Source organism: Equus asinus, unplaced genomic scaffold (assembly GCF_041296235.1).
Source record: "Equus asinus isolate D_3611 breed Donkey unplaced genomic scaffold, EquAss-T2T_v2 contig_1, whole genome shotgun sequence".
Classification (NCBI taxonomy): Eukaryota; Metazoa; Chordata; class Mammalia; order Perissodactyla; family Equidae; genus Equus; species Equus asinus.
Window position 1 is genome coordinate 2,066,653 of NW_027224738.1, and position 12,951 is coordinate 2,079,603.

At 38.3% G+C, this 12,951-nt stretch overlaps 1 protein-coding gene across 1 annotated transcript in view; it reads right to left on the reverse strand.

Annotated features, from left to right (window-relative positions):
• Nucleotides 1-949: 949 nt before the first annotated feature.
• LOC139042837 (centromere-associated protein E-like) overlaps nucleotides 950-12,951 on the reverse strand; it is a 65,289-nt gene continuing 53,287 nt past the window's right edge. The window contains 9 exon segments of the mRNA XM_070503397.1: nucleotides 950-1,175; nucleotides 3,095-3,313; nucleotides 6,455-6,562; nucleotides 8,224-8,382; nucleotides 9,004-9,294; nucleotides 10,072-10,230; nucleotides 11,358-11,516; nucleotides 12,102-12,117; nucleotides 12,119-12,387. Of these exon segments, the coding sequence (XP_070359498.1) occupies nucleotides 972-1,175; nucleotides 3,095-3,313; nucleotides 6,455-6,562; nucleotides 8,224-8,382; nucleotides 9,004-9,294; nucleotides 10,072-10,230; nucleotides 11,358-11,516; nucleotides 12,102-12,117; nucleotides 12,119-12,387 (1,584 nt within the window). The 3' untranslated portion in view covers nucleotides 950-971.

A 12,951-nucleotide genomic window follows, 5' to 3' on the forward strand; every position in this document is an offset into this window, starting at 1 on the left:
CTATTACTCAGTACTTGTTGAAATTCCATCTTTACGCTGTGGAAGTCACATTCCGAAAAATCTTTGAGAATTTCCTGTGTGAAAAATAAGCATTGAATCTCCTGAATCTTAGGAAAGTTTTTATCTAAATATCAGACAAATATCATAAAAAGGGGAAAATAACCTTACTGAACTTTCACTTCTAATATTTTGAAGTAAACATAATTCTAATTTATCCTCATTATATTAGAAATATAATTCTAATTTAAATAATAAAATTTTGGCAGTATAGGCTATGTAACAGAGGCACATCTACAAATTCTGCCTTTTGGCATTTTTAAAACCTGTTCGAAACTATGAATCTGTGACAGTGTCTGAAGTGCTTCTGGATGCAGCTTTTCTGTGCATACAGCAGGCCTTGCATGCATACTGGGAACTGCAGGGGCCTCACACTGCTGGGTGAGAGCAGGACACTCCATGTGGGGTTGCTACAATACAAATGTCTGTGACTCCCAGTCACAGATCTAGGAAGTTTTAGAAGGCATTTGGAAACTTATTCTGGCCTTCCAAGAAATCCTACTTGCTGATATTAAGTCTACTTTTCTATATCTGTGTAGTTCTGAAAGGAGGCTAGTCTATGACTTGGCACTCTTTACATCTGGCCAGCTGTCATTCTGCAACCTATTTTTTTTCTCCCCAAAGCCCCAGTAGTACATAGTTGTATATCCTAGTTCTAGGTCCTTCTGGTTCTTCTCTGTGGGACACTGCCACAGCATGGCCTGACGAGCAGTGCCAGGTCCACGCCTAGGATCTGAATCAGCGAACCCCAGGCTGCCAAAGCAGAGCACAGGAACCCACTTGCTACGCCACCAGGCTGGCCCCTCTGCAAGCTGTTTTTAATTTCATAAATGAAAATGACTCTAAGCACATGAAGAGGTACCTTTCTATTTGATAAAAAGACTTAAAATCTAATTAAATCCATTTTAAATAAATCATACCTCAATATGTAGATCCATTTTCTGGCTCAACTGGAGGTCCCCTAATTCTCTGGATGGTACATCATCATCTTGTTGAAGATGCTGCATTTTACTTAGCAGTTCATTTTGCTTTTCCACTTCATCAATAAAAACCATTTCAAGTTTACTGATGGATTCATGTTGTTCTTCCTTTATCTTTGTAACATAGCTTAACACATACTTGCAGGAAAACATGAAACAAATTGGGAAATGAAACTTTTATCACGTTTAGAGGAAGTTCTAAACTCTCAAGACTAAGAGGTGGGGCGGCTTGTCTTGTTTGTCTCTATCCTCTGAGGAGTGAGGAAGAAGGGAAGAACCTCTCTCTATTCCCAAGTTTCTACTCTCAGCGTCTTCGGAGAGTGACTTCCAGACCTCTAGTTTCTTATTTCTGACTTCCTTCTGGAGCTACCTCAGGGATGTCCTACAGTTACCTCAGATTCAATATGTTTACAATGTAACATGATGCCTTTCCCTATAAACCCACCTTTTTCTATTGCCTCCTTTTGGTTAATTATATCACGCAGTTTTCCCAGTGAGATTCATTTCAACATCCTCTCCTGCCTATGTCAGCTGGGTGGCCAACGTGAGTGTGCCCTGCCTCAGGACTTACCTGTCAAGTGTGGCTTAAAGGGGACAAGAATTTGAATGCCCTGGTTCTATGGACCTCATGAATAAGTTCTGGATATCTGATTGTTAGGCTTTTGAAGACTATTAGAGCCTGAGGGGCAATCTACCTAGGTAGGGAAGATACCGCTTCCTACTTCCTCAACTTCCACCATTCCTTAACAATTTACAATCTGGCCTCTTTCCTAACCACTCAACTAAAACTGCTCTGACAAAGGTCACCAGTAAGCTCCATTGTCAACAATTGAGGGGATCTCTTCATTCATGTTCTGGCTGTCTGAAGCATCTGCCACCCTTGACCACTTCATCTTTGACACACTCTCCACCACTGACTTGACCAATGGCACTTTTGCTCAGTTCTCTCTTATCTCTCTGACTTTTCCAACCTCAAACTCATGTGTTGCTCTCTTTTCTGCTACTGCCTCTTGAGAACTGATCTTTTCCAGAGTTCTCTTTTATCTTCACTCTATTATGCTTCTGGGTGGCCTCATTCACACCTGTTGTACTATCTATCACCAAATGCTGATGGATCCCACATCTTTATCTGTGGTCCTGATTTTTCTCCTGACAAACCTCAGATTCACAACTAAAAGCCTACTTGGTTTCTCTTCCTGGATGTTCCATTATAGGTATTTCTATCTCAAAACATCTCAAATTAAACACCAGATCTCTCCTCCTGCCTCACCTGCCTTCTCCCTTTCGTTTTTTCTTTCTATCAGTTAATGGCACCACTATCCACAAACCCGGCTAAGCCCAAATCCTGGGGCTCAGTCTGAACTTCCCTCCCCTCCCTCCACTGTCAAGCACATGGACCTACTATTGTAAACTGCCAAATATTTCTTTAACTTCTTTCATCCTTTCCATCCCTATGAATCCTTCCCCCATAGTACTGTCACCCATCACATCTCATCAGGACAATTGTAACTGCCTCTTGTCTCTTCTCTCTGCCACCAGGCTTATCATCCCCTGCAGACTCATTTCTTCTTTGTCTGTAGTGAAGTCTCTACAATGGCAACCCGATCACATTACTGCCACCACTTAAAATAACTGTCCAGTGACCCCTCCTCATCTCTAAAATGAACTCTAAGCTTTACTGCTTGAGCCCAGCTTCCAGTCCAGTCTTGTCTTCAACTTGTTCTCCAGGACATTGTCCACTACTGCACTTCTCACCTGTTCAAATGTCTGCCTCACCCACTGGACTAGGAGAGATTTAGCGGTTGCTCATCTCTGTCTCCCCAGCACCCTGACACATTGTTAAGGCCAAAGGCAGAGATCAGGTTTTGTTGAATGAGCAGGTCCTAGATGCACTGAGGATCCTGCACATACTATTCTCAGACCCATGCCATCTTTAATTCAGTAGCAAATGTACTAATTAGCAAATACACCAACTCCCAAAGCAGGACTTAAATATACTGGTTTGTAACTGAAATTAATGGCAATATTTACAAAGATATTACTAAAACAGGTGGTACCTTGAGTTTCTTCATGACTCTGTGGAACTCCATGGAACATCTCTGGTTGGCAGTGAGAAGTTTCTGAATCTGTCTGGTTTGTGGATGTGGAAGTGAGAGGTTTGCTTTTACTCTAATTGAAAGCTCTCTTTGGGTTTCAATTTCCCTCTCCAAGTCAAGACAGAGTCCATTTAAGCACTCATAATGACTATCCATCTCTGTGTATCTCTTCAGAAGCTCCTAAAGGCAGTGAGAATTCATTCAATTTAATAATTCATTCTATTTTAACAATAAGTAGTCCTAGCTCTGGAATTGTAACAAAATTTATGCTTTAACACTTTCTATAGGGCAGAAATAAATTGAGACTTTTGTGTATAAAAAACAAAAAGAAAATGTTATTGTCGATTTTGGATTATAGAAATAATTATAATCATTGTGGAAATTTAAGAAGTTTAAACTGTAGGGGAGGAAGATATTTCCTCTACACGCTCTAGGTCCTTCTGGCTGGACAGCGAATTAAATTCACATGAGACAGAATAACAGGAGAAAATTAAACAAAGCTTTATAACATGTATACATGGGAGAGACCCAGGAAAACTGAGCAACTCACCAAAATGGCGGAAGCTCTCACCTTAAATATCATCTTCAGCTAAAGACAAAGGAGGATGTTGTGGGTAGGGGGAGTCAGTATGGGAGGTTACCAGACAAGTACAGTAAACAAGAGTAAGGTTATTATGCAGATTTAAGTCCTTGCCTTCCGCATTGATAAGAGTTTCTAGAGGTAAGGTCATCCCCCTTCTTCCTGGTACAGAGAGGGAGACATCTTTACAGATGGAGATTTCCCTTACAAATGGAAATGTCTCTTACAAAAGGTAACTTCTACTTTTCAGAGTTTCTCTCATGTCTGCAGTTTTTGAAAGTAACCAGCCCAAAATAATCTTCATGCCAAAGAGATATATCTTGGGGTGGCCAATTTTAATCCTCTATAAAACAGCTATAACAAAGAAAACCAGAAACAACCATTGTTATCATTTTGATACATTTTCTTTTAGTCTTCTAAACATCCATGATTTGAATGAACATTTACAAAGTTGGAAGAGAAATTTGCATGAATTCAATCTAGTATGTATTGTAGCTCAAGGCTGAATGCTAGCTTCTGTTGACAATAGGTGGTGTGAGTGAGCAGATAAAACTGATGAGGATCAAGGATGCCTCAGGGAGAAAAGCCCAAGGCTTCCTGGCCTACATACCAATCTATATCATCCTCACAGAAGCATGGGACATCCTGACCTCATTCAATCTGATTCTTACCCAAAGTTATAAGACCACCTGATAACCAGACTCCACCTGCACTGATACTTTTTTTACCTAATTTTTCCTTTGTCTTGTAAAGAAGCAACTCACATACTTATGCCTTATAAATTTAGCCCTACCCTCAACCCATGTTTGCAGCTCTTCACTGCCCATAGGTCCTGTCCCCATGCTACTCCATGCTACTTCCTGAATAAAAGAGCACTACTGCCAGACCTTGAGAGTCCAAGAAATGTTTCTTTCGACTCCTCAGCTCACTGAGCCAGCATCAAAACGAGTGACAACAAATCACATGACCTACGTTCTATTATCTGCCTAGAATCTGAGATTTCTCACCTTTTATCAGAGTTAGAGTTCAGGTTCTAGCCCTGTCACTTCCTGACTGGGGAAATCCTTGAGCCATTCTCCCAACTACAAAATGAAGACTACAATAATTTCCACAAAGTTTTCTAGGGAATTAAGTAAAATGTTAGATAATATCTATATATAACCTATAAAATACATACAGACACTATAAATTAAAGGAAATAAAATTATATTTGTAGAAATGCTTCTATACCCAAGTTTTAAACTTAGACTTGGTTTCAAATCCTAATTTTACCAATTTACCAGCTGTGTGACCTTGGGCAATGACTAAACTTCCTCCTGGGCCTCAATTTCTTTGTTTATAAATGGAACAATAAACTCTGTCTCATGAGGTAAAGCACCCAGTCTAGTGCCTTGTGTATGGCAGACACCCATTAGGCCTAGGCCCAGCAGCTCAACTTTCTAGAGACCAGACAGGTGACAAGCTGGTCAGGGCACAGGTGGAAGAACACTTTACATTCAATCGGGTATTAACATATTTAGTTCAGGGTGCTAAACAATAGAGTAAGGGGCTTCTGACAATAATGAGCTCTCCTTTTAATAATTTAAGGAAAACCTAGATAGATGTTCATTAATCTGGGATGTTGGAGAGGGGATTCTTGCCTTTGGTCTTAGGAGGAATCACCTTATGGTTGGAGCAGCACTGTCTAGTCATTCATTTGTACTTTTAATAAATACATATTGAAGGCTGACTTCTGTCAGGACTGTGCTAAGTGATGCAGCCATAAACAACACACAGAAGTCTTTAGGGATCTTGTGTTCTAATAGGGGTGACAGTAAATCCTGTTGGCTTTACCCTCACTACATGTTCAGAATCCACACACTTCTCACTGCTTCCACTACTACCTCTCTGGGCCAAGCCATCACCATCTTCGCATGATTACTGAAATTAGTCTTTCAAATAGTCTTCCTGCTATCACTTAATTTTCAACACAACAATCAGAGCTATCCCTTTAAAATGTTAAGTCAGACCATGTCTCTCTCGTGGTCAAAACTCTCCAGTGGATCCACATCTCGTTCAGAGTAAAACCCAAAGTCTTTTAAAAGCCCCACAGCCTGCTTCCTCCTGTTAACTCTGACCTCGTTTCTCATTAGCTTTCCCCCTTGTTGATGTTGCTGGAGCCCACTAGGCAGCTTCTGCTTCAGGAGCTCTGTCCTTGCTGTTCTCCCTGCCTGTTCTGCTCTCCACCAGATACCTGTATGTCTCAACCATTGACTCCTTTCAGGTATCTGCTGAAATACCACCTTTCCAGTGAAGCCTCAAAATCATAAACCCTACTGTTTTTTTTCAAAGATTGGCACCTGAGCTAACATCTGTTGCCAATCTTTTTTCTTCTTCTCCCCAAAGCCTCCCCAGTACATAATTGTATATTCTAGTTGTGAGTGCCTCTGGTTGTGCTATGTGGGATGCTGCCTCAGCGTGGCCTGACAAGCGGTGCCATGTCTGTGCCCAGGATCTGAACTGGGGAAACCCTGGGCTGCCGAAGCGGGAGCACAAACTTAACCACTTGGCCCCAGGGCCGGCCCCAAACCCCACTGTTTTGTTTGTGTATGTATGCATGTATGCACACACATATCTGTACTAGATTATGAAGTTTAGAAGAATACTGAGCATTATCTATTCATTCCATAGAGGTGCCTGTGACTCCACAGGCCTTTGGAAGGGCCCCAATATTTATTTGTAATTTGAACAGGGGCACTTACTTTTATCCTAAAGCACTTTTCTCTCAGGCTTTCTGTAAGGTGCTGTTTTCCATCACATAGCAACATTTTTTCATATTTTAATACCTCTTTGATGTTCTGTTGGTCCTGCTTGGATGGAAAGAAATAAACAAGGCTTCAGCTATAACTCCATTCATATATAATGTCTAATCATTTACTTTTTCAATTACACATTGTACATTATTTCAATAATGGAATCAAATATTATACTTGTAACACAAAAAAATGTTAAAAATGGTCAGAAAATGAATAATAGTATCATGAAGTCTTTTAGTGAGTAACCTCAACTCATTGGGGAAAAAAGTGGGAGAACCACATATTTTTTGGAGACAGAATCTGTTCCTGTAACCTTCATAGCTGCAAATTAGGTTTTAGATTTATCTCTGGTTCCTACTCTTCCAGATCTCTGCATTAGAATAATTATTGCCAACTAAACATGCTAGCACGACTGTCTGTACTGTCCATGGTGCTCCAAGCTCCATTCATATATTCTTCCCAGCACCTTGGACCAGAAAATTCATACCCTGCCTACATTTTGTATTTCTGACTACAAGTACAAAACAAAACATTTTCTCCCATTTGTTTATCTTATTTACTGCAGTACCCAGAAGACTAATTGTTCAATGAATATTTGTTGAATGAATTAAATCTCTTTATAAATTTAGTTAGGGTCCACATAAATATGATTCCCAAGTGTCTGATGTTTCTATTGAGATTGCAAATGATACTGTTTTCCACTTTATTCTTTCTTCACTATTGAAATATGAGAATGAAAAAGATTTTTATAGATTTCATAAACTTTCTTATTGATCTGAAGTTTACATTACTTTTTAGAGGATTCAGTTCAATTTCTTTTTTTGTATTCATCTTGCCTTCTTCCCTTCTAATGTCACTAACAAAAGCCCACGTCTAACCCTATCATGTAGAGATAGAGAGATGGGCTATTTAATCTTTTGTAAATCGAATCCTTCAAATATTTCTCCATTGAGAATAATGCTATTTCTTGGTTTAAAAAATCTTTTAAAATTTCATTAAAGAAAATAGTCTGCTTATTGAACAAATTTTTTCTTAAAAATAAAGAATTAAAATGGTATTTTCTGAAATAGATTTTAGCTTCTTTTAAAACTGTACTTGCCTGTTTGTGTGAAAAGTTATAGTAATAGTTTTCCCATTATCCTCCGTTTGTAGAAATTTCCCGGAAAAAAAAAGTAAAAACATTGCTACCCTTTTCAAAAAAGCTTGTTTCTTATAAATAGTTACTAGATAGGGGTAGATTCTGAACTCGCTCTAGCTATCATTTCTCTTAAGGTTTCTCTGAATTGGTCTCTTTCCATTTTTGAGAGACTTTTATGCTCCTTAGCTCATCTCTCTCCTTAGCTACAATTCTTATTTCTTCAAGGCTTTCATAAAGTTTCTTAGTCAAGTGTAAGTTATCCATTTCCACATTTTGCATAGATAAATTTTGGGCCTCAAACTGCTTCTTCAATCCTTCCGTTTCATTCATTTTTTAATGAGTTTTACTGACATCTTCTTTCACTTTAAGAAGTTGAAGCTCTTTTTTCTGAAGTTCTCGGATCTTGAGATAATTATAAAACAAGTTAGAATGCAAACAGAACTCCTTCAAGGACGGAAAATAGTCTATTTGTTACATACAAGCACATATCTATGTCTATATATCTATTTCTATCTCCTTGCTGAGTCTACAAATAATTTTGGACACAACTACTCCCAAAAGAATAAAACAACAATACCTTTTCCTGTAATTCATCTTTTGCCTTATTTAAATCCTTTTGAATATTTGAAATCTGGGTTGTCTTTTCTGAAACTCTCTCTCTGAATTTATCAATAGTTTCCTGGTGTTCTTTCAAATGCATACGAGCAATTTTCAGTTCTTGTTGTGTTTCCAGATCCTTTATTATTAGAAGAAATTGAGAAATATGATAATATAAAGGCACATTATCTTTTCTTAATGATGAACTAGTTAAAGTAAAAAAATGCATTCTCACAGTTAAAAACCACCAACACACCACCCCCAAATCAGAACAGTATGGCAGGATAGAGAGTACAGACCCTGTCCCTCACCTCGCCCATCCTAGTCCTGCTCCTTGTTGAACTGGCTGCTCGCTCTTCTCCTTTCAGACCCCTTGGACACCCTTCTAGATCAACGTCACAGAAAAAGTGTCCCATTCTTATGCTTAGTGTTCCCTTATACAGACAAACCCCACTTAGCCAGTGCCTTATGGCGGACACTTGGATTGCTTTTAGCTTTTGTTTACCACAAACAATGCTGCAGTGAATGCTGTTGTATTTCTGCCCAAATGTGTGAATATATTGGTTGGATAAATTCCTAGGAATGGAATTGCTGTAACAAACGTATATGCTGATAAATTTTTAATAAGATATTGTCAAACTGTCTCCCTAAAAGGCTATAACATTTACTTTTTCACCAACAGTATCATTTATTTAAAAGAGAAGGAAGCTTCTTGTATTAAAAATATGTGTGCTGGACAGGAAGAAAGAGTATAACTCACTCTAGCTATGGTTTCTTGTAGGTTTGCCTTCAGTTGGTCTCTCTCCAGTTTGAGTGCCTCTTCCACTTTTCTTAGATTATCTCTTTCTTTCATTACAGATTTCATTTCTTCAAGATTTTCATGAAGTTTCTGAGCCAAGTTTAAGTTTTCCATTTCTATTTTATCCAGAGTTAAACTTTGGGCCTTGAATTGTTTCTTCAATCGCTCTATCTCGGACATTTTTTTCTGTGTCTCACTGACATCTTCTTTTAACTTAAAAAGCTGATGTTCATTTGCCTTAAGTTCTTGGATCTTATCAAGATAATCATAAAATAACATGTCAGGATACAGATGGTTTTTAAGACAAGTATAAAGAATAGTTTCTAAATTGATTAAGACAATAGGCTTCTAATGTCACTCATTAATATTCTGCATAATTCCACACAGAATTTATTTTCTTTTGAGATTATATACGTAAGTGTATATATATATACACACAAGTGTGTACATATGTACATATACACACAAGTGTACATATATATACATATATATACTTGTGCATATATACACATGTATATAGATGCACTCATGTACATATACACATAAGTGCACTAATCTTAAGTGTATAGTTCAATTATTCTTGACATATGTTTACATCTATGTAATAACAACCCAGATTAAAATATAGAACATTTCTAGCACCCCAAAAAGTTCCTGTGTGCCCCCTTACTACAGCCACCCACTATCATGACCTTGGTCATCTTAGGTGACTTTGCCTATTTTTGAACTTATAAACCACAAGGTGTAAATCCATTCTCCCAGTGAAAGGCATCTGAGTTGTTTTCAGTTTTTCACTATTATGATTAGAGCTGCTATGAACATTCTTGTACATATCTTTATGTGGAAGTATGCATTCTTTTCTCTCAGGTACATACCTATAATCGCTGGGCCACAGGCATGTACATGTTCAGTGTCAGTAAACACTGCCAACGTGTCTTCCAATGTGGCTAAACTATTTCATATCCCCAGAGGATTATAGGCACAAATAAGTCAGACAGCCAATCAAATAACCCTCCCCTCCCCCCATACCTTTTCTTGTAATTTAGTGTTTGAATTTTCTAAATCCATCTGCATATTTGATATTTCATCTGTCTTCTCAGAAACAATCCCTCTGAGTTTATCAATAATTTCCTGGTGCTCCTTCAGATGCATGTGAGCAATTCTTAGTTCCTCTTGTTTTTCCAGATTCTTCATCATTAGAGAAATTTTGAGAACAGTGACATATCTTAATGTTAAAATGTTAGTATTTTTTTAATGAAAATAACATATTTTCTTAGTAAAAATAATAAAACTATTACTTCTTACTCTGTATTTTTGTTGTTAGAAAGTGATAAGCTTTTCCTCCCTGTCCCCACCTCCCACAGCCTGCTCCCACTTTCCAGAGGCAAACATGTTATATGTGCACTATTCTACAGCTTGCTTTTCCTCCTAAGAGTCATTCTGGGCTTTCCATATTAGGACGGTCAAATCTATTCCATTTTTTTATTAGGTGTTGCATAGTATTCTGACATATTGCTCTTGTTTACCCAGTTTCCTTCTGATGGACATTCAGATTGTATCCCATTTTTTATTACAAATTGCTACAATGAACAACACTGTGGTGTATATATGTGTATGTGTATATATATATTTCTTTATCTTAACAATTGATTAAGTATACATGTAGGATAAAGTCTATAAAGAAAATATTGCTTACAGAATTTAAAATTTTCAAGAACAATACCAAGTTACGTGCCTAAAAGTTTCTATCAGTTCACTCACACCAGCAGCACCATCATGTGAAAGCAGGGCTCACTGCTGTCAGCAAAGCCCACGCTTCCTCACGAGGGAGGGAAGGAGTATCGCTTACTGTAGCTTCCGTCTCTCGCAGGCTTTCCCTGAGCTGCTCTCGCTCCGTTCTGAGGGTTTCCTCCACTCTTCTGAGGCCATCTCTTTCCTTAGCAACAAGTTTTATTTCTTCAAGGTTCTCAAGATGTTTCTGAGTCAATTTGAACTTCTCTGTTTCTATAGTTTCCAGAGTTGAATTCTGGGCCTCTAATTGCTTCTTCAATTGCTCTGTTTGATGCATATTTTCCTTGAGATCATTTTTTGCCTTAAGAAGTTGATGTTCTTTCTCCTGAAGTTCTTGGATCTTGAGATAAGCATACAATAAATTATGATATAGATAGATTTGATAAAAAGCTAAATAATAGTTTCTAAATTAATAGGCAAATCTTTACTTGGCTCCAATTTTAGGCTAACTCATATCTTGTTTCTTTACACAAAAGACCTGATTCAAACTCTCAGCTACTCAGATAACAACTTTAAAAAAATACCTGTGCTTTTAAGGCAGTATTTGTGTTTTCTAAATGTATTTGCATATTTAATATTTCATCTGTCTTCTCTGAAACAACTTCTCTGAGTTTATCAATAGTTTCTTGGTGTTCTTTCAGATGCATGTGAGCAATTTTGAGTTCTTCTTGTTTTTCCAGGTCCTTTATTTTAGAGACAGAAAAACAGTACATTCAGAGTAATACAATTCAAACAGTATGTAGAAAGCTACAGGGTAAGAAGATTACCCTCCCTCCCTACTCCTCCCAGTCCTTATCCTCTAAGTTACATTTAGGAGTCAATACATGCTAAATACACCACTCCACAACTCACCCTTGTCCCCAACAGGATGCTGCCAGATCAGTGCCGTGCTGCACCGCACCCTCTATCTGTTCCCGGATTCTACGGTCCAAATGTGCTGCACTATTTAATTAGGTTGCTACTAATGCACAGTTAGAATTTTTCCTATTTTTTTGTTAGCTTTATTTTGTTATTGCAACTTGCTGCCATGACTATCCTTCTACAAATATCCTTGACAATTGTGCTAATGTGTGCAGGATAAATAGCTACAACTGTACTTTTTGGGTCAACGAATAAACTCACAGAAATATTTGGAAGATATTACCAAATGTGCCCCCTCCAGCTTTCCCCAACGTTGGACCAATTTTACACTCCCACCAACCCTACTGCCCACGGCTCTTGTAGGACAAAATGTCCTATTTACTATATGGGGAAAGATGGTAACTCACTCTGGTTATGGTCTCTCAGGTTTTCCTTGAGCTGGTCTCTCTCTACTTTGAGGGTCTCCTCCACACTCCTAAGGTCATCTCTTTCTTTTGTAACACATCTCATTTCTTCAAGGTTTTCTTGGAGTCTCTGAGTTAACCTTACGTTCTCCATTTCTATATTTTCCAGAGTTGACTTTTGAGCCTCAGATTGCTTCTTCAAGTATTCCATTTCACACATTTTTTCCTGAATCTCACTGACAACTTTCATCTTAAGAAGCTGATATTCTTCTTCCTGAAGTTCTTGAATCTGAGAAAATCATAAAACAAGTTAGGACACAGGCAGAGATCTTTAGGAAAAAGACAATTGTTACTACATTAAGGTAATCACTTTTGAGGCCGCCCCCATGGCTGAGTGGGTAAGTTTGCATGCTCTGCTTCGGCAGCCCAGGGTTGCAGCAGTTTGGATCCTGGGCCCAGACATGGCACCACTCACCAAGCCATGCTGAGGTGGCGTCCCACAGAGCACAACCAGAAGGACCTACTACAACTAGAATATACAACGGTGTACTGGGGGGCTTTGGGGAGAAGGAGGAGGGAAAAAAAAAGGAAAGAAGATTGACAATAGATGTTAGCTCAGGTGCCAATCTTTAAAAAAAAAAAAAAAGGTAATCACTTTTACATTTTAGTCCACTGTATGTACTGTTTTCTTCCACAGGGATCTGAGGTACACTACAATCAGACATCATTCCCCAACTTAACAAAACAAGACCTACCTTTTCCTGTAATTCAGCATCTGAATTTTCTAAATCTCTCTGAATATTTGCTCCTTGATCTGTCTTCTCTGAAATATTCCTTGTACTAATGGTTTCTT